At 40.8% G+C, this 26,506-nt stretch overlaps 1 protein-coding gene across 4 annotated transcripts in view; it reads left to right on the top strand.

The window, feature by feature from the left end:
- Positions 1-26,506, top strand: part of grm7 (glutamate metabotropic receptor 7) — a 152,502-nt gene that overhangs the window by 85,437 nt on the left and 40,559 nt on the right. For all 4 annotated transcript variants that reach the window (XR_015106422.1, XM_086150254.1, XM_086150253.1 and 1 more), the window contains exons 3-5: positions 6,127-6,262; positions 7,000-7,154; positions 17,282-17,419. Coding sequence is in view for 3 of the 4 variants with exons in the window: in XM_086150254.1 (XP_086006380.1) it covers positions 6,127-6,262; positions 7,000-7,154; positions 17,282-17,419 (429 nt within the window). In the remaining variant the exon portion in view is untranslated. The remainder of the gene's footprint in view (positions 1-6,126; positions 6,263-6,999; positions 7,155-17,281; positions 17,420-26,506) is intronic.

Raw genomic sequence — 26,506 nt, 5'->3', positions numbered from 1 at the left:
ATGTCTACGTGAATAATGGTGGTCTCAAAGGGCTGTTTCTCATTTGATGTTACTCCACTCTTCATAGGAGCTCTCAACAGTGTATGTTCTGTCCACAGCCTTTTCTCTGGGATGTGTGATCGAGAAAGAATAATGCAACAGGTGCATTCGGAAGTGCAAAATCCGAGGAGGTAGGGTGGATTGGAGCCTATGAGGCTCAAGAGTGGTTTATGGTCTGTTTCTATCTGGAAGTGTTGGCGAATGAGGAAGTTGCAGAATCTATCACAAGGCCAGGTCGAGCCGAAGGCCTTCTTTTCAATCTGTGCGTATCTCTGCTCTGTTGGGTACAGCATCAGTGGAAGAATGTGATATTTTATTTACAAAAGAAATACAGTATGTATAAAATACAAACTCCGCTTTTATTTAGGTTAGGTTTAGAAATAGATACTGATGTGGCTGGAGACATGACGCTCCAGGTTTGTTGCAAATTGACAAAAAAGGGGTGTCTAATATGTCAGTATGTGACACGAAGGGATCTTTCACATTTCTTCAGGCTGTTGAGGCATTTGGAGTTAGGATTGGTTCCAAGGGCTTGTCTCTCTTAGCCAGCTGTGGGATTAACGTCCCCAGCTGATTTCCCATGCCCAGAAAGCTTCTCGGTTCACTCACACTTGTTGGCTCTTTCATCCTCTTCACCACCTTAGTATTGTTGGTCTGGGCTGATGCCACTGGCAGAGATTACATGACCAGGGAAGGTCTCCTTCTTCGATGGGTCGCATTTCTCAACATTCAGTGTGATGCCTGCCCTATCCAGCGAGGCAAGTGTCGTGTTCATCTTCATGTGTAACTTGTGTTATCCAAAGTAAAATGTGAGTCCTAGTGTAGTTAAATATGTCATAACATTTATAGAACAAAACCTCAGCTCCAAAACCCATGCTAACAACCAAACCAAAACTATCTGTCCTCCTCCAATAACATCATCTCCACATGCCACCTCGGTTTTCAGAATAAGAGCAGTAACACCAGTAACAGCAACAGTAACTGCTTTGTTAAAACACTCCATTTTAAACGTATATCTGATTTTCTTGCAACAATATGAAATTAAATTGAGGCCGTGGGATGGCAATTAAGTTAAAATTAGTAAAGCATGAGTGATGCTCATTGATGGATGATTGTCTATTAGCCTCATCCTGACTCCGAACCTCTGAATGTGATGTTATACAGAACCTCTATCATCCAAAGAGATCTTCTTTTGGGACAAAGGGTATACAGCTGACCTGTGTGTAAACACCCGAACCCTCCAACCCCAGGGACACAGACGGTGCGGGTCATGCTGAGGATCTGCACCCTGCAAAACAACATTTCCACTTACCTGGTGCTCTGCCATGCAAGTCCCTTCTCATCAAGGAGAAGAACTGACTCCTGGTGAAATGCCTGAGTGCAGGGTTGAGGTGGCTCCCAAGTTCTGAGTAAACAATTTCCCTAAGGGAAAGTCCCAAGGGATCAATAAAGTTCTACCCTATCCTATATTAAACATTGCTGTTTCGTTTATTTTCAATTTTTTGAACATTTGTTTTTTTGCAGAACATTGCAATTCCAATATTTTTTTCACCTTGACATCATGTCAATATAAATTATAACCTACCGGTTTCTTTTTCTTTTTTTTTTTCTATTTCTTGCCATTATTTCTAATTTCTTTAATCACCTTTTTCTCAAACAGGGAAATTTGTCAGATATTAGTTTGACAAAAAAAAGGTAAAAGTTTAGTTGAAAGTTGAACGTGATGTATTGAAATTCATAGTGTGCAGATACAACCTTATTATTTTAAGCACTTGCCCTTCATAGAGGCTTTTTTATTTGTGCTTGTGACTCCAATTTTCATTTTATGAGTCACTGGTAAAAACTTGTAATTGCTATTTAGAAGAAATAATATCATGGCAATTGGTCTGACAAACAGGTGTAAAATCCTGTAATTTTGAAAAGTACAATTTCTGTCCTAATCATTTGTTAACGTAGGTTCACAAAAATGCAAAACTAGTCTGTTGTGGGAAATAAACACACTTCTTTTCAAAGTGACAGCCAAAACATTTACCTCTCGTTGATGACATGAATGGTTCTCTGACTGCCTTCTGCTCACTTCCTTCTTCTAACAGCCTCTAATCGCTTCACTGATGACTAATTACGGCGATCGATCACATTGGATACGTGATCAGACATGCGCCTCACACTCATCTTCTTTCCTCCTTGATGCACTGCCACCCATCAAGATGTTTTTTTCCAATGACCACTTAACGTGTCCGTAACCTGCTATCTGACAATAAAAAGCCACTTGGCCTTTAACATAGAGGCATGCATTTAGATTAGAGCCGGTCTGACCAACCACTCCTGCAAGAAGCGCACACACGCACAGGCAGGCACACACACACACACACACACACACATACACACACCCTCTCTCTTATCAGTTTATTAGGTGGAGCCAAATCCAGTGAATACTGGGTAATACAGCCCCCCTGCAGTAAATCCTCCCTGTGTGCCTGGAATTATCCACAAGCTTTATTGGCTCTGTTGATATATTTTAATGGTTATACGGAGGCAGAAGCTGTGGTTCCATCGAGCCAAACTGGTTAAAGTCTCATATTGTTCCCTCAGTCTTCTTCTTCTTCTTCTTTCGGCTTTTCCCTTCAGGGATCGTCACAGCGAGTCAACTTTCTCCATCTCACCCTATTCTCTGTATCCTCCTCTCTCACACCAACTACCTTCATATCCTCTCTCACTACGTCCATAAATCTTCTCTTTGGTCTTCCTCGAGACCTCTTGTCTGGCAACTCCAAGTCCAGCATCCGTCTACCAATATATTCTCTATCCCTCCTCTGTACATGACCGGACCATCTCAATCTGGTTTCTCTGACCTTCTCTCCAAAACATCTGACATGTGCTGTTCCTCTGATAGACTCATTCCTGATCCTATCCATCCTTGTCACTCCCAAAGAGAACCTCAACATCTTCATCTCTGCAATTTCTAGTCCTGCCTGCTGTCTTTTCGTCATTGTAACAGTTTCTAGTCCATACATCATCGCTGGTCTCACCACTGTCTTGTACACCTTTCCTTTTATTCTGGCTGAAAGTCTTCTATCACATAGTACCCCTGACACTTTTCTCCACCCATTCCAACCTGCTTGGACCCGTCTCTTCACCTCTTTTCCGCACTCTCTGTCGCTCTGAACTGTTGACCCTAAGTACCTGAAATCCTCCAGCTTCTTGATCTCCACTCCCTGTAGCCTCACCATTCCACCTGAGTTCCTCTCATTCATACACATATATTCTGTCTTCCTGCGACTAACTTTCATTCCTCTCCTTTCCAGAGCATACCTCCACCTCTCTAGATTTTCCTCTACCTGTTATCTGCTCTCACTACAGATCACAATGTCATCCGCAAACATCATGGTCCATGGGGATTCCTGTCTAACCTCATCTGTCAGCCTATCCATCACCATTGCGTACAAGAAGGGGCTCAGAGCTGATCCCTGTTGGAGTCCCACCTCCACCTTGAACTTCTCTGTTACCCCTACAGCACACCGTACCAGTGTCTCACAGCTAGCATACATGTCCTGCACCAGTCTAACATACTTCTCTGCCACTCCAGACTTCCTCATACAATACCAGAGCTCCTCTCTTGGCACCCTGTCATATGCTTTTTCTAGGTCTACAAAAACACAATGCAGCTCCCTCTTGCCTTCTCTGTACTTTTCTATTAGCATTCTCAATGCAAATACTGCATCTGTAGTACTCTTCCTAGGCATGAAGCCATACTGCTGTTCAAAAATGCTGACTTCTGCTCTCAGAGTAGTTTCCACTACTCTTTCCCATAACTTCATTGTATGGCTCATCAACTTTACCCCTCTATAGTTGCCACAATTCTGCACATCCCCTTTATTCTTAAAAATGGGCAACATCACACTTTGTCTCCATTCTTCAGGCATCTTCTCACTCTCTAAGATCCTGTTGAATAATCTAGTCAGACAATCTACCGCTGCCTCTCCTAGACACTTCCACACCTCCACAGGTATATCATCAGGACCAAGTGCTTTTCAACTCTTCATCCTCTTCAATGCCTTCCTCACTTCACTTTTACTAATTTGTGCTACTTTGTGGTCTACAATAGTCACCTCTTCTACCCTTGCCTCTCTTTCATTTTCAACATCCATCAGCTCTTCAAAGTACTCTTTCCATCTTCCCATCGCTCTTCTAACATCTGTCAATACATTTCCCTCTCTGTCCTTAATCACCTGGACCTGTTGTACATCCTTTCCATCTTTATTTCTCTGTTTCGCTAACCTGTATAGATCATTCTCTCCCTCCTTACTATCCAACCGAGCATATAAGTCATTGTACGCCCTTTGTTTGGCCTTTGCTACCTCTATCTTTACCTTTTGCCGCATCTCCCTGAACTCCTGTCTGTTCTCTTCAGTCCTCTCAGTATCCCACTTTTTCTTCGCTAACCGCTTTCTCTGTATATACTCCTGCACTTCCTCATTCCACCAACAAGTCTCCTTATCTACTTTCCTTCCAGATGACATACCAAGTACTCTTCTACCTGTCTCCCTGATAACACTAGCTGTAGTTGTCCAATCATCTGGAAGCTGACCCTGACCACCCAGACCCTTTCTCAACTCCTCCCTGAAAACCACACAACACTCCTTCCTTTTCAGCTTTCACCACTTTGTCCTCTGCTCTGCCTTTGTCCTCTTTATCTTCCTTGTCACCAAAGTCATCCTACAAACCAGCATCCTATGCCGTCTGGCTACACTCTCACCTACAACAACTTTGCAATCACTGATCTCTTTCAGGTTACCTCGTCTATACAAGATGTAGTCTACCTGCGTGCTTCTACCTCCGCTCTCATAAGTTACCTTATGTTCCTGTTTTTTTCTGGAAAAAGGCATTCACTACAGCCATTTCCATCTTTTTTGCAAAATCTACCACCATCTGTCCCTCTGCATTCCTATCCTGGATACCATATCTGCCCATCACTTTTTCATCACCTCTATTGCCTTCACCAACATGTCCATTGAAGTCTGCACCAATTACCACTCTCTCATTTCTGGGAATACTCTGCATCACTTCATCCAACTCATTCCAGAACTTCTCCTTCTCTTCAGATTCACATCCCACCTGTGGGGCATAGCCACTAACAACATTGAGCATCACACCTTCAATTTCCAATTTCAGACTCATTAGTCTATCTGACATTCTTTTCACCTCTAGGACGTTCCTAACAAACTCCTCCTTCAAGATAACTCCTACTCCATTTCTCTTTTTGTCAGTACCATAATAGTACAACTTAAAGCCTGCTCCTAAGCTTCTAGCCTTACTACCTTTCTCCTGGACACACAGTATATCCACCTTCCTTCTCTGCATCATGTCGACCAACTCTCTACCTTTTCCTGTCATAGTCCCAATATTCAAAGACCCTACTCTCAGTCCCAGGCTCTTTCCTTTCCTCCTCTCCCTCTGCTTCCGAACACGCACTCCTCCTCTTCTTCTTGTTCTTGTTCTTCGACCCACAGTAGCCCAATTTCCGTTCGTACCCTGTAGGTCATCAGTACCAATGGCGGTCGTTGTTAACCCGGTCCAGTATGGTATAGTTATGGTTGACTCGCATGTTTGGTTTTGGCAAAAATTTTACGCCGGATGCCCTTCCTGACGCAACCCTCTGCATTTATCCGGGCTTGGGACCGGCACAGAGAGACACTGCTCCGTGCCCCCCCAAGGCAGGCTTGGAGAGACACGGGCCAGTGCCGCCCTGAGGCTGCATTTACATCGTTCCCTCAGTAATGGTTATAAAAAGTCTAACCAGCAGAGAGTAGGACAACAAAATTATAATGTTTATATTTTCCAAGCTAAATGGATCAATAATAATTTATGAATGCTAAACTTAAATGGGTTCTGATCAGCTTGTTTTCTGCAACTGCAATCATACAATGTATGATTGTAGGCAGATTCCTTGTTTTAATTTTGTCTGCATGTGAAAAAATAGGTTTATTGTAAGCATTAAATGATGTTATAATGGTTTCTAACATTCTTCCGCCAGAAAAAAAAAACATCATAAGCCCCTTAACAGCTACTTCCTGTCTGTCTTTGCAGGTGGAATCTGTATTGCTCTGTCACTGAAGATTCCTCATGAGCACAAACCATCCAACTTTGATAAAATCATCCGCCTGCTGCTAGAGCCTCACAATGCCCGAGCAGTCATCCTGTTTGCCTCAGATGAGGACATCAGGTAAATAATTTAGAGACAAATCTGCCAAGAAATTTGTGTGCAGCCGAGCCAAATGTTTGCCTCGGCTCTATCTGTCTTACAGTGTCACTGCTGTCAAACATCACCACCCTTTGTCAAACTGTAAATTTTGGCTTTAATCAGACCTGTTTAGCTGAACCATCAGGCAAAATTACACTTTTAAACCTTTGTGTCATTGTAAATCAACAACAACAATACCAGAAAAATGAATTCACATCGAATGTATTTGCCTGTCTTTGACCACATGAATAGTGCGGTACTTAATGGTTTCTAAGCCATGACATAATAATAATCGTAATAGTGGCCTGATATCAAGATTTCTCTTGAGCAATATTGAACTGTCTTTTTGCTGACACAAAAATAATTTTTCAAAGTATAATATGAGCAAAGGTTAATGGTTAAAAACAGCCGTATGTTATTATCTATATATAAATAGATATATAGAGATGAATATCCTGAATGTCTTTTTCTTTTTTAAACTGTGGGTTTTTATCTCAGTTTTAATTGTAGTACCTTTAAAGAGTTAGAAACAAGTTTGTCTCATAGTCTTTGTTCCATGTTTTCAATACCAAGCATGTTAATGTGTTTTCAAATAAAACTCAAATTGAGAGTAAAATAAAAATAAAACTGTGATTTTAGGTAATATACCGGTCAGGATAAAGCTTTGATCAGGAGTCACACACTGTGCTTATACTATATGTTGCTAACATCTATATCAGGGGGATCCTGAATGCCAGCAAGCGAGCCAACAAGGCAGGTCACTTCTTGTGGATTGGATCCGACAGCTGGGGTGCTAAAAACAGTCCCATCCACCAGCTAGAGGACGCCGCCGTGGGTGCCATTACAATCTTGCCCAAGAGAGCCACCATCAGTGGTACGTTTTCTACCGACGGAACGATCCTGTCGCAGAAAAAAAGCCGCTTTCATGTTTGCCGATATGATCATACCCCCTCTTAGACTTCTTTCTCTAACATCAGATTAAATTTCCTTTCATGACCAGAGGAAGTTTCCTCTGATAAACTGTGTCAGATCACAGATGTGAGTTCAAACCCCTTTTTGAAACTCCAAGCAGCTAAAAGCACAATTTAGAGCCGGAGAAAAGGTTTTGAACCCAGGGACAGAGATCTAATGCTTGAATCTGAAGTGTTTTGGCTGAAACTTGACAATCTTGACCTTAAATTGACAGTTTTGAAGCTTTTGGTGACACTTTTAGGGGCTCGATTTGAGAGTTTCTGGATATCAGGTTCACAGTTTTCACGATTTTGGGAATTTGGGAGGATTTTTGAGCTTCAAAGAGTGTTTTTCTTCTCCAGATTTTCAGCTGCAATTGAGATGAGATTGATCAGTGATGGAATAACTGGAGTTTGAAATGACAGATTTAAAATTGATGTTTTCTGTTTTAGATCTAAGTTGTTAGATTCAAAAGTCAGTGGTAGTTTTAGAGATCTTGAGTGCACGGTGGCATATTTTTAGTCAGAATCGGGAGTCTTTTAGGGTCACAGTGTCACAAAAAGATGGTACTTTCAAGGCTTTAAGTCAGTTTGTTGAGCTCAGCATGGTTGTTTTGGAGGTTATTGGCATTATTGCCGCTCATTTGCAGACTTGGAGCTCAAGACACTTTATGCGCTTTAAGAGCTTTAAATTGGGTTTTAAAGCTCAGGCTTGGAGTAGCTAAGACACTCCCTGGCAGAGCTTAATTGACAGTTTCAGAAGTAATGTTTGAGTTTTGGAACGGTCGGTGGCTTTGAAGCTTTAAATCACACTTTTTACAGCTAAAGCTGACATACATTAATGCTAGAGCTTCAGGTGACTCTTTAAGGCTTTCGCTTGATGATTTATTCTTAGTTTCAGAAAAAAAAAGAAAAGAAATAAAACAGAAACCATCGCTTTTTCCTTAGATCATAAGAAACATCCACTGTAGTCAAATCAATGCAAAGACAAACCTAGACTTCATTCATGATGGCATTTAAACAATGACGTGCAGGTTTTCATTTCCACTGCCTCTTTGAAAGCAGCATTGAGCTTAACATGTTTGACAAGGACATCAACACAGTTTTCCGTCTCACTTGTTTCTAGATTTTGACATCAGATTGAATTTGAACAACCCCCTTTTTTGCTTTTTGAGACAATGAGCAGCAAAAAGGAAGCATCTAGCTGTGATTTTTTTTTTTTTTTTTTTCAGAAATTGTGTAAATACATTCATTTCTTCTGAAAAACTCATCTCAAATGTCCTTTTTCAGTCCCAATTCATGGATGAGAGTAGATTTCCAATAATACTGGTGTTCTTAACCATGACATCTCATATCTGTAGAGCATGCTATACGAAAGCTTCAGCAATTCATTGGTTTATTTTCATCTAGTTTGTGGAATTGTATGCTATGCAACATGCTTTAACTTCTAGGACTCATGCAGCTTTTCCTGTAGTTTTGTTCAGCTCCAGTTAAAATATGGATTAAGAAAATGCAAGGGTAAAATTACAAGGAAATATAGTGCATATGGCAAAATACTTTCAAGATAAACAAAACCAAATAAAATATAAATAATGATTAAAACATACATTTAAGAACTTATATTAACTTTTAATGGAAAAAGCTTAGAAAACCACCAAGTTCTCAACCCTCAAAGAAATGTCATGAGTTTAACGTGTTTTCTCATATTAAATCCTAACAGTAAATTGTAGTGCTACCATGTGAGCATTACTTTGAGATGCTAATCAGGTGCTTGTGCTACATTCCCAGAGGAAATCTTCCCATTTTAAATTAAACTCTCTTCTATAATACCTACAAAGTCATTTTCATCTTTGTTATGTGATATTTTACAAGATATGTGTATATAATCTAACTATTTTAAACAACAGCTATTGGAGCATATTTTCTAAAGTTTGCAAGTTAATCTTGAGTGGATGGCTGCTGATGTATTGTTACATTTCAGAGCTTTCATTGTTAGTGTTTGCAATTTGTAAACCTGACTAAAACAAACCTTAAAGGCAATTTTTGAGAAAAAGGGTGATAGAGGAGAAAGATAATATCCCTTTTGTTTGTCTTGTTTTTGTTATTTAAAGGTATTTAGAAGTCAGACGAATTCAAATTTAAGCTGAAGCAAAATTCAACTTTATTCCCCTTTTTTGGGTCAAACCTTCAGCTTGGTATTCTAAACATTTTAAAGACAAAGCACTTAGATGTTTCCTCCCATCCATGTCCAATCAATTATTACATGACATCTGACCTCAGCTTTTGAAAACAATGTCACAAAAAAGGATGGGAGCATGGATTTCAATGTCAGTAACATAAATACAGAGGGGCAGACAGTTAATTTATCGCCAGTGTTTGCCAGTGTTTGTGCTCAAGCGTCCTGGTTCTGGATCACTTTGTGTCCTTTACCAGATATGGGTCTAGTAAGCTTGTTTGGTCTTCCAGGATACAGGTTCAGAATCCTGGATACACCTATTACAGCCGCGGTCCTGGGCTTGATGATATCTTTTGCATTTTAAATGTGGGATGTTGTGACGTGTATGTGTATAATGTGGTGTGCATATAATGTGTACACTGTGCATGCTGTGTGTATTTTGTGTTGTATAGCTATTGTGCGCATTGTGCTTTTCATGCTGTGTGGATCCTTTTTCCTTTGTCTGAACTGTGTATGCATCCCATGTTGTGTCTCAAATGTTGAACAGCACAAATATTGTGCAAACTGTTTTTACGTGTGGCAGGTTCATAGTTTTGTATGTCGCTTGCATGGATACGCTTTGGACGCATTTTGTGTCCGCGTGGCAGTTATTTGTGCAGTTATTCACTAATGAGTGTTGATTCTCTGTGGCAGTCCGTCAGGAAGGATTGTGTGTCTGCTGTGAGTGTAAACACTGACTGTGTGTCTGATGTGACAAATAGAGTATAAAACACACACACACACACACACACACACACACACACACACACACACACACACACACACACACACACACACACAAGAAACCCGCCTGTGGACTTGGCGGTCCAAACCATCACAACACTGTAAAACACCATTAATACAGTTCATTATCCGGTCGCCCAGGGGTCAACATCACCCCATTTTAAAGACATATTTAAAGACTTTCTGGAGGGGGGAAGGAGGGGTTAAAATAATGACGTTTGAAAAGTGCCAAAGCATTTTCCATAGAGACAGGGGTTTTATTATTATTTAAAGCCAAATTTGATTATCTGTGGCCTTCAAAATGACAAAATAAAAAAATGAACAAACGTAACGTCATGCTCCTCATTGTCAAATTTGAACAGGCAACTTGGCTTTGTTGCTACAAAAAGATTTGATAAGATTAGATTAAAATGTTAAAAGGCAGCCTAAAAATATGCCAGGGTATCTTTTTTTTCATAGTTATGATAGTCAGTCGTCTAAGTCATTAGAAGAATAAACACAGATTTTTGGAAAAATATCATGATTCTGATCTCTTGAGATGGGATCAAACAATGTTCAGTTTCGAGGGAAGAAACTCAAAAGAAAAAAGAAGCCCAAAGTTTCAGTTTCTTTTTGTTTCATTTTAAGAGGGAGACAATTTTGTCTCTTTGTTAACATCATGGCAGTTTTTTGCCCCCACAGTTTTGTCTAAAATTGAAATTGTGAAACACTCCTCAGGTAAAAAACACTCCCACTTTGTAGTGATGACATGTTTCTTGAACCCTTTGCTTTCACCCCAGAAGTTCAGACACAGAATTTTGCTACCGCTTGCCAACGCAGTGATCAGTCACCTAGCCTACAGGAAGTGCGCATGAGAAGCTGCTGGCATACACACTTCCTGCAGCAACATCTGATCTCAACACCTGCCATTTGATTCACAGCTCACTTGACAGCTCCTCAGAAGAAAATATATTCTTTTTTGAGTCAGAAAAAACAAAACAACTTTATTCGGCTGCATTCTCTTGCTTAGGAGACAGTTTTCTTTGTGTTTTTCATTTTACAGTAATGATCGTGACTATTAGAAAGTGAGGGGATTCTGTTGCGGAAAAACTTTGATGGTGGAGACAAAAAGTATTTTGAAGAAGTATTTCTAGTTTATTTTTAATGTTTTTCTGGATCTTTTGTGTTTTTCCCACATTCAAATGATTGATCTACCCTTTGCTGTAGCAGCCCTGATCCAATCTTGCACTGGTACATCCAAAGGAGGGTGTTTTTATTAAAGAGCAGTGGGCTTAAGATTTAAAAATGGTTATTTTTGGCAGAGGACTTTCACAGGCAGGAAACCAGTGAGGGCACATGATCGAGCTCCAATGTCCTCAAGTGGGTGCTTCTCCCTTAAACTTATCCTATCATCTTACCATCACTGATGAAGTCTTCTTGGAGTAGAAAAGTTCAGGGCTCTTGTTTCCCTGTGTTATTATACGGAGACATTGCACATTGGCAGTGTGTTGTCATTTGTATCTAAAATCCAAATGCACTGGGATTTTTTTGAACCTCTAATATATTTTAAATCTAATTTGCATGTAAATTTTATGCACCCCCCCCTCCCCTTTCAAGGAGTGGGGGCTTGATGGTGATTTATTATATTTTTGTGCAGTTGTCTAGACATTTTTGTCTGAAGCTCATTCATGTTCAAAGAATCAAAGAAATCATTGTAATAGATAGCATTTCATTTATACTCTGAAACCCAGTCAAAATCAGTTGATTGAAGGAAAGATTATCATTTGTATCCATATCCATTAATTCTGTCCCACTTTTAAGAAAATGCCACCTTAAGAGTAATTAAAAGCTTTTTCATTCCACTATGAATTTTCTCTGCAGTATTTGCACCAACATCCCAAAACCCACTAGCAACCTGCCAGACCTCCATTTCACTGTTAGACATCCAGGATGTTTTAAATTGTACTCACCAAGTTCACGAAGGAAATAAAATTTTGCTCACCGCCAGTCCTTTACAAATAAAAGGAAATGTGACCTGACATTGTTTCCAAATGTAATCAGATCAGACCAGTAAGAGACTCATGTCTGACCAATTCAATCAAAAAGCACCTCAAAGTCCTCAAACAATGATGTTGAAACCTCCGACCCAGAAAATGTCACCGTCTGGGACCAAAAGCTCACATCCTTGGCTTTTTCTCAGACTTAGAGTATCATTTATTGTGACCACTGTGCTTTTTCATAGACATAAAAAAATTCCCATTGTCTTCTAAGGATATTTCAAAGATATATTTGAAAAGCAAAATTCAATCAAGTCTCCAGCACTTATTTAAGATGTAAAAGTCATATTCAAATGCTTGACGTCCTCGTCTGTGGAAATTACAATCAGTAACAATTTTTTGTGTTGACAGTGCAGCGGCGTGCTGTCTTTTAATTTGTTTCAAGAACCAAATGCAACCCTCTCACACTGCTGATCTTTTTACCTGTGCATAGCCAGATTCCTTAAAGGGATCCCCTCTTAGTAACCTTCTATTTCCAACTCACCCTGCAGTGGGATTCAGTTAAAACTTATTCAGTTAAAGTACAAAAAGTGAGTAATTGGTTGCAGGCAAAACTGTTAAGGCTTTAGAAAACATATTTTATGGAGAAATAGACCTTCTCACTTCATTAATCTCATGACCATGAACTCCCAGCCAATCAGAACGCTTGAACTGTTTTCAGTACGTGTCTCTCCAGAAAAGGAGTAGGATCCAATATACTGCCTCCATACAATTAGCATTAACGTAATTTGAAGCGACTTCACGTCCCTTGATGTCTCAAGGTCCCTGCTTCGTTTTATTTTTAGAAAGTCATCATCATTGTGTCCCTGTGTCCTCTGAGCTGGACTTTAATTGTCAAATGTTGCTCATTTATGTCATTCTGTTCATCAATTTCTGCAGCATTTTAAGTTTTTCTTTTTAAAACTTTTTTTTTGCAATCCTTGTGTGGGGTTTTCCTTTAATTAGCACATTGTGGATCTCATCGCAAGTACAATGCATCCTGGGGTGTAGACTTCCCTGTCAAGCTTTTATTTTTGAAAGTTTGTCCTGGGGATTGTAAATGTGCTATAGGTTGTGAACAATATAAAAAATATAAAGAAAAGATGGTCCCCATGAAAGGACAGTGGAGGCATTGTTTTCGTACATGGCAGTTCTGGCTCATCTCCTCAGGGCCCGGAGAGACTGAAATCTGACATTACAAGGTTTATGAAGACTGCTCTATCTCATTGGAGACTTGTGAAAATGAGTTCAAACACCTCTAAGTCCCTTCAGGTAAAATTTCTGCACAATTATTGTCAAATCCCTCCCCTTTTTTCTTCTTCTTCATTTGCTCTAATGCTCCAATTCAAAGAGTAATCACAAGGATGTTCCTAATTTGGTATCCTTTAAGCTTAGGGGCCAAAGGAGCCCACAGAATAGTCTAATGTTTAATGTGATTTCTAAAGAAAAAAAGATGTTGGTAAAAAAAAGGAAGAAATCAAGCAGTAGATGGCGAGAAAAAAGGAGAAAGAAAAACAACAATGGTGAGAAAGTCAAGATAAAAAGGGAGAGGAAGAATAACGAGGAGCGAAAGCAGACTAACTGTCAATGGAAGAGCAACTCTTTCCTCCTTAAAGTGAAAGATTCAGGAGCAAAAAGATAAGAAATAACTTTTCTATTTTTTATTCAATTAACATTCAGGGAAAACCCATACAGGTTTATGGACTGTCAACTCAAGAGTCACTCCAATATTCAAATTAGATTTCAGACAAATGCATACAAAAAATAAACAAACAAACCAAGGAGATTTTTATAAAATAGGTACTTGGGTAGAGGACAAAACTTTTGATTATGTATTTCAGTTTGCTTTGGGCAAGGACAGCACTTTATCAGACTAACAAAATTACCGGTTACATTCACGGTTTAAAGCAGACCTTTTTTGTGCCTGTGCAGGAGGAGTAGGGGTGAATTGAAGAAAAAAAATAAAAGACAAACATAAATTCAGGAAATTTGGACATTAGTATGTGTGGAGGTATGTGTGAGTATTTGTTTTAATCTATTTTCTTTGGTCCCCTTTATTTTAATTTGATTGAATTGAATTCATAATCTACTGCATATCCTGCCCTTCATCGGTCAGCAGTCAATCACAGGGCCACATATAGTGACAAAAACATTAACTCTGGGCAATTTTTAATTGTTTTCCAACTAACCTTATGTTTTTTGACTGTGCCAGGAAACTGAACAAACCTGGAGGAAACCTATTCAAACATAGGACGAACATGCAAATTCCACACAGAAAGGCCTGTGCCAGGTTCCTTCTTGCTAAAAAATTGTGAAATTTAATTTAATTTAATTTATCATTAACTCCCAACCAGAGATAAGCCAGCCTTAGAAACCTTATTGTGATGGAGGAGTTTGCGTGTCACAGTGATCCGCAGGAGCCTTTCTGGCGTGCAGGGCTCCGGAAGCAGGTGCCAGGTAACAGCAGGCCAAGCCACGCACAGCTGTGGTGGTTGCCGAGGCATGGCAAACAACCTTCGGAAGGGCAGGTCCAGCAGCTTGGGAGGGGGAAGCAGCATACTGTCAACACTGTGAGCAGTGGAGATGGTGGGCTGCTGACCTTGATCTGGGACATTGTGGATCGCTGGAAGGAGTACTTCCAAGGCCTCCTCAATCCCAATGACACGCTTTCCAACGAGGAAGAGTCGGGGGACTCAGGGATGGACTCTCCTATTTCCAGGGCTCAAGTTGCAGAACGCTCCTCAGTGATAGGGCCCTGGGGAAGGATCCTCTCTGGGTTCCTTAAGGCTCCTTAAGCCTTAAGGGATGTTGTAGGGCCATCCTGGCTGACACGCTTCTGCAATATCACGTGAAAGGGGGGGGCAGTGCTGCTGGATTGGCAGACGGGGATGGTGAGCCCCCTCTTTAAAAAGGGGCTTTAGAGGGCATGCTCCAATTACGGTAGGATCACAGACCTCATCCTCCCGGGAAAAGTCCCGGGGTTCGTTGAATATTAAATCCAGGAGGAGCCATGTGGTTTTTGTTCTTGCTGTGGAAGAGTGGACCATCTCTACACCATTGGCAGGGTCCTTGAGGGTAGATGGGTGTTTGCCCGACCAGTCTTGTGGACCTTGAGAAGGCATTCGACTGTGTCCGGCTGGGAATCCCGTGGATGGTGCTCCAGGAGTATTAGGAGTACTAAAACCTGTATTGAACCCTCTGTTGGCTTCATTGAACTGTGATCTCCAGCTCTTGTTGGAGTAGCTTGCAGTTGAATATGAAGCATTTGGGATCAGCACCTACATTTCATAGACCATGGCTCTCAGCCAGAAATAGGTGGATTGTACACTCTGGGCCAGAGAGGAGGTCCCCCTCCAGTGGAGAAGTCCAGGTATCTCAAGGTCTTGTTCATGAGTGACTGAAGGATGGAACAGGAGATTGATGGGTGGATCAGTGCGGCGTGAGCAGTAATGCAGACTCTGCACCAGTCTGTCCTGGTGAAGAAGGAGTTGAGCCAAAATGCAAAGCTCTCAATTTACCGATCGATCTACGCACCTGCCCTCACCCATAGTCAAGAGTTCAAGTCAAGTCACGAGTCATGATCAAATGAACAAGGTTGTGGATCCAAGCAGCTGAAATGAGCTTTCTCCGCAGGGAGTCCGCGCTCTCCCTTAGAGATATGGTGAGGAGGTCAGCCATCCGGGATGGTCTAAAAGTAGAGTCGCTGCTCTTCCACATGGAGAGAAGTCAGATGAGGTGGCTCCGTCTTCTGGTTAGGATACCTTCCTGGTGAGGTGTTCAAGGCATTTTCAACCGGGAGGAGTTCCCAGGAATTACCCAGGGCACACTAGAGGAACTATGCCTCAAGGCTGGCCCATTTTGCTGGGGAGAGGGAAGTCGAAGTCTTCCTGCTTTGGCTGCTGCCCCTGTGACATGATCCTGGATAAGAGGTAGAAATGGATGGATGGATGGATGGATGGATGGATGGATGGATGGATGGATGGATGGATGGAAGGAAATTAAATTATATTTTTAGCAGGTTCTCACTTTCAGAACATCATTTTACCCGTATCTTCAAATATAAGTCATCGTTCTTTAACCTGGTGTGGCTGTGAACCATTTTATAACCTTTTCAGTATGGGAGAAAAAGCAAAACACTAGCTGGATTTTCCTTGGAGAGAAGAAGAAGAACTGTTGCGTGATGAAATTTAGGCCCCGTAAATAAACGGCAAGCGTCTGTCTTTCCTCAAAACGATATCACCCGGAACAAATATGAAAGTTGACTGATAAAACAAATCATTTTTCTTCTGGACAAGCCTTGTCTGCCCTCAGGTGCCTGAATAAATTATAATCCCACTTCAAAACAGGAATACACCAAGACCAAAATATCAAACTGAAACATAAAATCAACTATTCATCCCCTGAAAAATGATTCTGTCTCCTCTTCTGGCTGGATCCTCCATCTTTTGGGATAATACTGTCTCAGACTGAAGACTAGAGCTTGGCCGCAGGGGGTGCTGTCTGCAGCATGGCAAGTGTTTTGCTGAAAATTGGGTCCAATAGATTTTATCCTGTTCTATTTTAAAACCAGTTTTGCCAAAAATCAAGCCTGAAGAATATGATTCCTGTGTGGGTTAACCTTCATTTTTCATGGGTTTGTCAGTTTTTCTCATCAAAACCTCCTACATAATTACTTTTTAACTATAACTGTGCCCACTGCATTTGTCAATGTCTGACCGTCAGCCTGGTTCTGCCCCGTCTCTCCAACAGGATGCGCAAACATCCCCCCAAAAAAACAACAATGAATTACATAAGACGTCATCAATTAATCCCCTCAAAAAATTTAACAAAGCATCATGAATTCAGAAAGAAATGACCAAGTAATTAGAAAGAGAAAACCAAGACATTTGGAAGAATAAAAACTGTGAATGTATTTTTTCAATCTTAAAGGAGTGTCAAGAGCCATGTGTAAGTACTTGAAGTGCCACAATAATTCTCATCTTCAAAACCATCCCCATCAATATTCAGAAATTTAGTCTATCGCTTGTTGTCCCTAAGGAGATCAACGTTGACCTGTCTTCGTTTTCTGAAACTGCAGGATTTGATGCCTACTTCATGTCACGGACTCTGGAGAACAACCGCAGAAATGTCTGGTTTGCTGAGTACTGGGAGGAAAACTTCAACTGCAAGCTGATGAGCTCATCCAAGAGGGATGACAGCAGTAGGAAGTGCACAGGTGAGACATGCATCCCCTTTTATATATCTATTCACTAATTTATTTTGCATCTTTTGCTTAATTATTTGCTTTAGAAGTTTTTCGTTGATTCAAAATTGTTCTCCAAGTTTTGTGGTGAGTATACTTTATTCTAGAATTTGTTGTAAGGTAATTAGAATCATTTTTGGATTCTTTCTGGGTGTTGTTGGTTTGAAATATTTTCTTGGAAATGTTGATCTGATCAATTTCTTGCCGACATAGACTTGTGAAATTACAGATTGTTCAGAGTTAGTGCAATTCCAGTGCAGTGTTTAATTTCATGTAGGCTACCTGATAATGTGATACTTTTTTTGCTTTCATCCTTGCTCATTTTTATAGAATTTGTCAATGATTTTCCAGTCATTCCAGTGTGAATGTTTGCCCTGTTAATCTTCACCTTAGTTCCATGTTTTCTTGCTGTTTTTCCAGTCACCTATTGCTAGTTAAGTTTCTCTGTGATCTTCTGTGAAATTGATTGGGACCCCTGAGTTTTATTGATTGCTCATCGTCAAGTCACTGTTGTTCACCGTCTTCTAAAGGTCATGGGTCTGAATGTCTGATCTGGGTCTGAGGAGTTTAAAGCTCATTTTCGATGAAAGGCCATCTCTAATGAAGTCCATTATTGCGAATCGACATCTTTCCACTGCAAGGCAGCGATCAATAACATCTAATTAGAGCTGATATGATCAGCTGCTCAACATGATCAACTGTCATCTCCATTATCTCTCACTCAGACCTGTACCTACAGATTTTGTCATATCTGGCTCTTTATGTCTATACTGCTGTCGAGAAGATAGGAGGAAATATCATGAAATACTGACAAGAACAATGGTCGGTGCAACCGAAGAAAATTAATCATTTTGAAGTAATGTAGATAAAACCTGGTTTCGAATACTTGCAATAAGTTAGAATAAAGGGAATTATGAGGCAATCTTGAATACCTTTTTGATGTTTTTTAATCACACCAATGTCAATTTAAGGTGAATATGCCTTAAATATGACACTGAATTTCTAAGAGGCTAAAACTACCAAGTAAAAAAATGGAACACATTTCTTCTTCTTCTTCTTCTTCTTCTTCTTCTTTCGGCTTTTCCCGTCAGGGGTCGCCACATTTAATATGACTTGTTTATTTGTTAAATAATGTTTTTTTATTTAGTTTTTTTCAGAAAAACAAACAGCATTGTGCTCTTTTATATTTGCTTGTTTATGTGTTGGTGTTGGGGATTTGTTTTAGTATGTTGGTTTTGTTTCCTTTTAAAATAATTACCCACAGTGTGAAATTAAATGATGATTTTTTGGGGGTGAAATTGATGTCTGAAAAGATTATTTTTCCCAAGCTTTCTTTAAGTTCCAGTCTCTGTAAATAACTTTTCTTATATTAAATATCTGAAAATATCATAATTGTTGTCTTTACTGTCCCCAAAGCTAAGACATCTTTACACTTTCAATTCTAAATATGGATCATATATTATCAGTGATTAATAGTTCATTTATAACAACATTATAACATTGCATTATGACAATTACGACAACAGAAACGCTGTGTGACCTGATTCATCTCTGTTCGAAATGATCCACTGACCTACTTTCTCTTGGTGCAGCTGCTTAAGAGTTCTAGAGTTTTTTTTAGGTTTTTATTAAACACTAATATCTGTGGTTCTCAGTCATCCCAGTCATGGTGAATTCTTGTTGAAATGATCTCAGTTCAGAACTGAAGTAGCCTCTCAGATGAGGGGTGAAATGTCTTCAAGTGAAGAACTTCAAGTCTGGTTGCCAAGACAAGAAGTTTAGACTCTCCAGTATGTTTTCAGAAAAAAAAAAAACAACGTTTATTTTAATCTTCTAATTCTACAACAATTTTCCAGAATTAGGATTAGACCCTTGATGCCATGATCTTCATTTTAAATTGTTGTATTCTTATGTTTCTTTGTGTGTGTGTGAATGAGAATTATGTCAAACAGTGCTGGTCAAACATATATCCCGAAGTTTGTAGTTCCTGACATTATTAATGGGTCTCATTTCCCAGGAGATTTATGTGTCATATAAAACATTCATACACTAAAATGCAACTGGAGGAAGGAAGAAAGACAAGCAGTCGACACAGACCTAAATCCAGACTTAAAGTCCAGACATAAACTATGGGGTTTGACAGTAGAAATTTGAGACCCAGCACAAATTAGCATCTTCTCAATTATTCAAAAGCAAAGAATGTCACAAATCATGTCCCCAATGTTACAAAATGAGATGAGCTGCTTCCTAAACCTGGCCACATTCTCAGAATGATTTTGATTATTTTTTGCCTGTCATGTGAAAACAGTGATTAAATGTGTTTTTTTTTCATTATGTATGCTTTTTAATTGGAATAATGTATTTATTCCAAATGTGAGCTGTCAGTTACACTGTGGTCTTATAGTTACATTAATTGTTTTACAAAATTATTCTGTTTTTTTTTTTTGTCCTACAGTTTTTTTTGTTGGTTTCTTACTTTTAATTGTGATGTTTTTAATTTCTCTTTTTATTTTCAGTTAACCTTTGCTATTAGACTTAGACTTGCTTGTAAACACACAACTAAAACAAAGACATAAGTATCATGTCGCAGAAAAATACTGCGGTTCATGTGATAGGGATGTGAATGTTATGGGGGTCATGTAACAGTTTGTCTTGAGCTAAAACACAGCAGAGCATTAAGTATCGAATCAGCCTCTTATCAGACACCAATTACAACTGATATCTCGCAGGCCCCCACAGGCCCCAGGCAGTCTGGGTCAATGTTATCTCTCAAGCAGAAGCCCCGCATCCCTCCCGCCACACCAACCCCAGCACACTGGCCCCCACTGCCCTCATATCTGCCTTCACAAAGGGCCTGAACGTTATCGCCATCTCCTGCTGCTGCAAAGCGTTCAGACAAACTGAAAGAAGAAACGCATCACTATTAACCTGGTGGCCAGGTCCACCCAACTTGACCCTGTCCTCGGTAGGGTCCTCAGATAGATTCTGAGAGAGTAAAGTAACTGCTCAGCAGTCATCTGGAGCAGCACGGAGTCTCAACTCTTCTTTTCATCTTATACAGAATATTATAAGATATCTACTGTGGAACCTGGATTAGACGTAGTGCTGTTCTCTCAGGAAGAGGATGGAAACACACCAAGCTCAGCATTTTCGCATCAAAAAGACGTCCGTTTAGTGATCAAGTGACATTGGTTTGGGAATTAGAGGGAAATCTGTCGACAATATGATTTCAGTTTGAATTTAGTATCGAAAAAATTGAAAGCTGTAACTAAGTATGAGGACGAGATGAAATTGACATCAGAATCCAAAACTTGTTTCCGCCTGAAAGCTGGTATCAAATAAAAAGAGAGCTGTAATCTTCCTCAGCTTGACATTGGAACAAGCAACAAGTTCATCGTAATCACTAAAGTTTCTTTGTTTTTTCCCTCTGATTTTACTGAAGTTCCTCTGTGGTTGCTCGAGGTTCAAGGTTAGAGGAGATTTCTGATAAAATCAAGGATATTTACATCGGTTGATATTTAGCGTTTTTCTGCTAAGAAGCAGTTAACAACAGTAGCACCCTGCCATCTGTGTACTGTTGTTGTTGGGTTGAAACAACTGTATCCAAAGTTTCTCTCACCTTTATCAGTTGGAGACTGACAGCTGGGACACTTTAAAGGCTCAGCTTCATAAACATTAAAAAAATGAAAAAACAATGTCTCGATGAAACCAACTGGATGTAATTAAGGATATACAATATACAAGTGGTCCTCATTTAATGACAGGATTACGTTCCAAGAGGTCTGTCATTAAGCAAGTTCGTTGTCAAGTGCAACACCGTTTCTACCATTTTACCGTACAGTATTTCGGACATTTGTGCTGTACTATTTTACCTCTCCTTATATCCTTATTTTACCTTACTGTTTATATTTGCATGAATATAGGCCAATTATAAGGGCAGGTAAGCGTTTACAATACGTACTCACTGAATGCCAGTGCATTAAGCGCATATTTTAATATTATCGCAAAGCCCATCGTAACTCCGAGTCACCAGATAACCGAGTATGTCCAATTAGAAGGTCACTGTTATCTTATTTTTAGTGTGAAACAGCATCCAGCTAGACCAATTGATTGATTGATTGATTGATTGATTGATTGATTGATTGATTGATCGATCGATCGATTGATTGAGTGATTGATTGAGTAAGTGATTTGTTAATTTAATTCTACTAAATAAATTCTTAATTTTAATTCCTGAGCTTTGAGAGTCTGAGAAACCGTCGATTCTGGTCATGATTGACATTCGCTGCTTGGAAAAGAATGAGCTAGATTATAGGAGGATAGATTATACGATGGAAAGTCTTTGCTGTGGTGACAGAAAGACAGACTCTACACACACACACACACACACACACAGTGTTGTGGACTGTGTGCTAATTGTGAAGGGGCCAGTTGAGTATCCAGTGGATTAAAAGGCAAACCTAACTTCTGCCATGGAGACAAGATGCCTTTACACTGTTTGCAAAGTCTTTATTTTTTTGTTTTTAATACAAAGACAAAGCTGTGCCTTCGTCACAAGTTTGACCCTAAATGCATCCTGAAATTATCAATTATTGCTATGACAATGTGATCTGACCTGAAACCGGCATCAGAAAAACTCAAAATTGCAGACGCCTAACATCAAAAGGATAGCCTACCATCTAAACTTCAACTGCCATCTACAACTGACCTGTTTTATATGCCAGTTTACATGGAGTATGGTTTGATCCATTCTGAAATGCAGAATACTGCAGGAACAGGCACTGGCCTTCCAGAGAGAAGGAAGGACCATCTTCCATACCTGGCGACAATTTTGGAGATGAGCCTGGAGGGAGGGAATTGCAACCTCAGACTCCAGGGCAGGGAATAAGGGACGCTGGTAGGCCAGAGAGCACTCAAAAGGAGAGAGGCTTGAGGGCACACTGACCTGGGCATTCAGCGTGTATGCCACCCAGGGTAGGTCCCAACTCCATGAGGAGGAATGGAGGGTTGAGGCGCAACGGAGGACCGACTCAAGGCTCTGTTTGGCCCCTTCTGCCTAGCTATTGGTCTTGCGGTGGTACCCTGAGGAAAGGCTGATGGTGGCTCAGACCTCCTTGCAGAGGGACCTCCAGACTTGTAAGGTGAACTGGGGGTCACTGTCACTCACTATGTTGTTTGGGAGTCCATGGAGATTGTATACATTCTGCATGAGAAACGCCACAGTCTCAGTCAAGGATGGGAGTTTGAGGAGCGATATTATGTGCACCGCCTTAGAAAAATGGCTTACTACAGTGAGGATGACCCTGTCTCCTCCAGTCAGAGGCAGACCAGAGACCAAATCCACAGCAATGTGTGACCAGGGGTGCCTGTGGATGGGATGAGGGCACAAGAGATGAGACAGGGGATGATGAGAGGGCTCATTTCTAGTGCCATGGTGTTTTTTGAGGCTGGTCGGTATGAAAGAATGAAGTTGAATTAGCCAAGGAACATGGCCCAGAGTGCCTGCTGGGAGTTCAACTATCTGGCCAAGTTAATGTAGATGAGGTTCTACATTAATCCGAGCAGATGGTTGAAGGATATTTGGTGCAGCTGTTGTCCCCCCTGACCTGTGTCTGAGGATGCCTTGGATGAACACATGAAGGCCCTGGTGGGCTCAGGGTTCAAGAAGGATGAGTACTGAGGTGAAGCGTCTCTTAAGGCAGTGTTGGCTGCCAGAATCTAGACAAACGCACGTGGGTCATGATAGGCAACGTGGAGGTTGTAGTCGATCGGTGAGGGGAAGGATGGGAGGAGGATGTCGTGAGGAAAGTGCAGAATTTTTTTAGGCTATTATACAGTATTTGATCCTTTTGCTTTGCTTTGATTATTTTACCTCAACCTTGAGTACAATGAAAATGATTTTCCCCTGACAAGATGAAAAAAAACATTTAAAGGAGGCAGATGTTCTTGACTTGGCACCATTAAAATGACAAAGGGAAATGACAATGTTCTTCTGTCATGAGTCAAATCTGCATAAGCCTCAATAGGAGATAGAATCACGTTCGAGGCCACTGAAGAGAAATGTCTTTTATCACACAAAAATCACAGGAGCTGCATCCACTGCTGTTCCTGGGTCAGTTTTCAGTCCAGTATGAGAAGTTTCATGAGAAGTAAAGAGACAAACTATCTTTATTTCTGGCTGACAATTAAAATTAATCTGGTTAGGTTCAGAAACATTCAGTGGGACAAGATGACACTTGTATTTTGTCAGGACATTAACGCTTTCCATGCTGCTGATAAATTGTGATTGCACGTAGAATATTCACAATGCTAAAAATTAGAACACAGAATTCAGTAACAGTTCTGAAGATTCTTGGGCTGAAGTCATTTTTAAATTATTTTACTGGCAGATTATTTTGAAGAACATCACTGTCAAATGAGAGTGTGAATTGTTGATCGCTGTTGAATATCACCTGGGATTAGCTTCAGGCACACTGCTACCCTCAGTGCAGGATAAGGATAGACAAACTCATGAGTGAATCAAGAATAAAGATTTCTAATTGTCATTGTGCAGGCACAGACAAATTTTGCTGTAAGAGCTCCTGGCTCGGATTATGTACAGGCTAATAAATAGACAGACAAGTTATATGCATGGTGCATAGGCATGATCTACACAGTGCGGTGAGAATAGTATATACAGACTGTTGCCTGGGTGGAAGGGATCCGTTGCAATGTTTCTTGCCTTCTTCCTGGTATCCTAGATAGATCCCAGATCTGGGAGAAGGCAGCCTACAACGCCCTGTGCTGTTCTTCACACCCAGACCAGCTCCTTTTTGTCTCATGCCATGCAGCCACCATACCACACTGTAGAGCTAAGACAGAGGATGCTTGCGACTGTTGATTTGTAGAAGTTAATGAGCAGCTGGGAGGAGAGCCCAGCTCGCTTCAGCTTCCTGAGGAAGAAAAGTCATTGCTGGGCTTCCTTCACCAGGTGTGAGGTATTAGCGGCCCAGGTCAGGTCCGATGTAATGTGGATGCCCGGGAACCTGAAGTTGTCAACACGTTCCACTCTATCCCCATTTATGTGGAGGGGAGCATGTGCCATTCTCCTGGAGCTTTGAGAATCCACTACCATCTCCCTAGTCTTGCTTGTGTTGAGGAAGAGGTTTTTGTTGGAGCACCACTGAGTTAGGTGCTGGATCTCTTCTCTGTAGTAGGGCTTGTCATTCTCTGATATGAGGCACACCACGTTGGTGTCATCTACAAACTTGGCGATGACATTGTTTGTGGGGTGAATGGCAAGGTAGTCATGTTTGAAGAGAGTGAAGAGGACCATGCTGAGTACGCAACCCTGTGGAATTCCAGTATTCAGGATCCAAGGGGAGGATGTGGAGTTCCCCAACCTAACTACTTGTTGATGAAGTTGTAGATCCACAAACACAGGGAGGCAGGCAAATCGAGGTTGCCGAGCTTCAGGGCCAAGTTGTCTGGGAGGACGGTGTTGAAGGCCAAGCTGAAGTCTACAAACAGTATCCTGACGTAGGTATTGGGCCCTTGTTGGTGGGACAGGGCCATGTGAAGTGCTAGCAAGACAAAATCTTCTGTGGAGTGGTTCTCCCTGTAGGCAAACTGGAGGCTGTCCAGCCCAGGAGGGATAGCGCCCTTAATATGTCTGAGGAGGATCCTCTTGAAGTGCTTCATGATTACTGGTCTTAAGGCAACAGGAAAATAATAATTGAGGCAGGTTACAGCTTATCTTTTCAGCACGGGCACAATTATTGAGGACTTAAGGCAGACAGGGATTTTTTTATTCTTATTTTATTTAACCTTTATTTAACCAGGAAATAAAGTCTGGTTGAGATTAAAAACCTCTTTTACAAGGGAGTCCAGGCCAAGAGGCAGCAATAAGTTACAGACAGAACAATATTACCAATGGTGAAAAGAAGCAATTACATTTTGACAAGTTGACTTCTAGTGTTCTCAGTTTGGTTTTAAAAGCATTTAGTGAGATAAAATTAAGGACTTTCCAGTCTTTTTGAAGTCTGTTCCATGCAGTGGGGGCAGCATAGGCCAAAGCCCTTTTCCTTAGTTCTTTGCGTGCAAAGGGGACATGAAGCAACAGTTGATCATGCGATCGCGACAGGTGAGAATCAACAGTTCGCCTTGTGACGAAGTCACAGATGTAAGAGGGCAGCAGTCCAAGCATGGCCTTATAAATAAAAGTGTACCAATGCCCCAACCTCATGGTGGACAAAGAAGGGATCATGGACAGTTGCATGGACAGATTGAAGATATCCAGAAAGACCCCTGCCAGTTTTTCCACACATGTCTTCAAGGTCCGGCCTCACACCCTGTCTGGTCCTGCATCCCTGTTGGTGTTGATCTTTCTTCAGGGTAGAACTCACCTGATGTAGCTTCAGGACAAGTGGCTGGTGCTGCACTACCGGCTGAGGAAAATGTGTCGCCTCTCCAGCTTGACGAGTGGAAGCAAGCAAAGAAGCTGTTCAGGGTGTCAGGCAAGGTTGGTCGCTACTAGCCTGCTGGGAAGTGCCTTTGTAGTGATGGCCCTGATGCTTCTCCACGTATGGCGTGGGGTCGTTGTTATTGAAATGGTTCTCCTGTACCTGTTTTTTTCCAGTTGTATGCCATTCCTCAGATCCATTGTAAATTTTCCAAGAGAAATATTCAGATTGCCTGAGTTCCAGAATTTTCCTTAATTCACTATTGGAAAGTCAAAAGTTTGAAGAAAATGGAGTAGTGCTGTTGCTATGGAAACATTACATCAACTCATCTTGAAGTATTCTGACCCAACAGCATTGGGAGAGTTTTTATTGGCATATTAAAAGTTTTCTGTCATCCAATGGAGAGTCTTTAGTCTAAACTGGCTTTCCGACGTAGACTTTCCAAAAAAAAAAATTTGGCTCTAATTTGCTAGCTCATGACATGTGCGCAAAAATATTTTTCCCCTAATTCTCTTTTCTTGGTCCCTTGTTACAAAACATGAACAGTCCAGCTTTTTTTATTTTTACAGTTTGTGAACAGGTAGCTTACCCCCATAAGAAAAGAAAAGCATTGATATGC

Source organism: Fistularia commersonii, chromosome 7 (assembly GCF_037954325.1).
Source record: "Fistularia commersonii isolate RoL2024-O1a breed Wild chromosome 7, RoL_Fcom_v1.0, whole genome shotgun sequence".
In the NCBI taxonomy this organism is placed as follows: domain Eukaryota; kingdom Metazoa; phylum Chordata; class Actinopteri; order Syngnathiformes; family Fistulariidae; genus Fistularia; species Fistularia commersonii.
The sequence above is the reverse complement of the archived record's forward strand: the minus strand, read 5'-3'. Positions and strand labels throughout refer to the sequence as shown.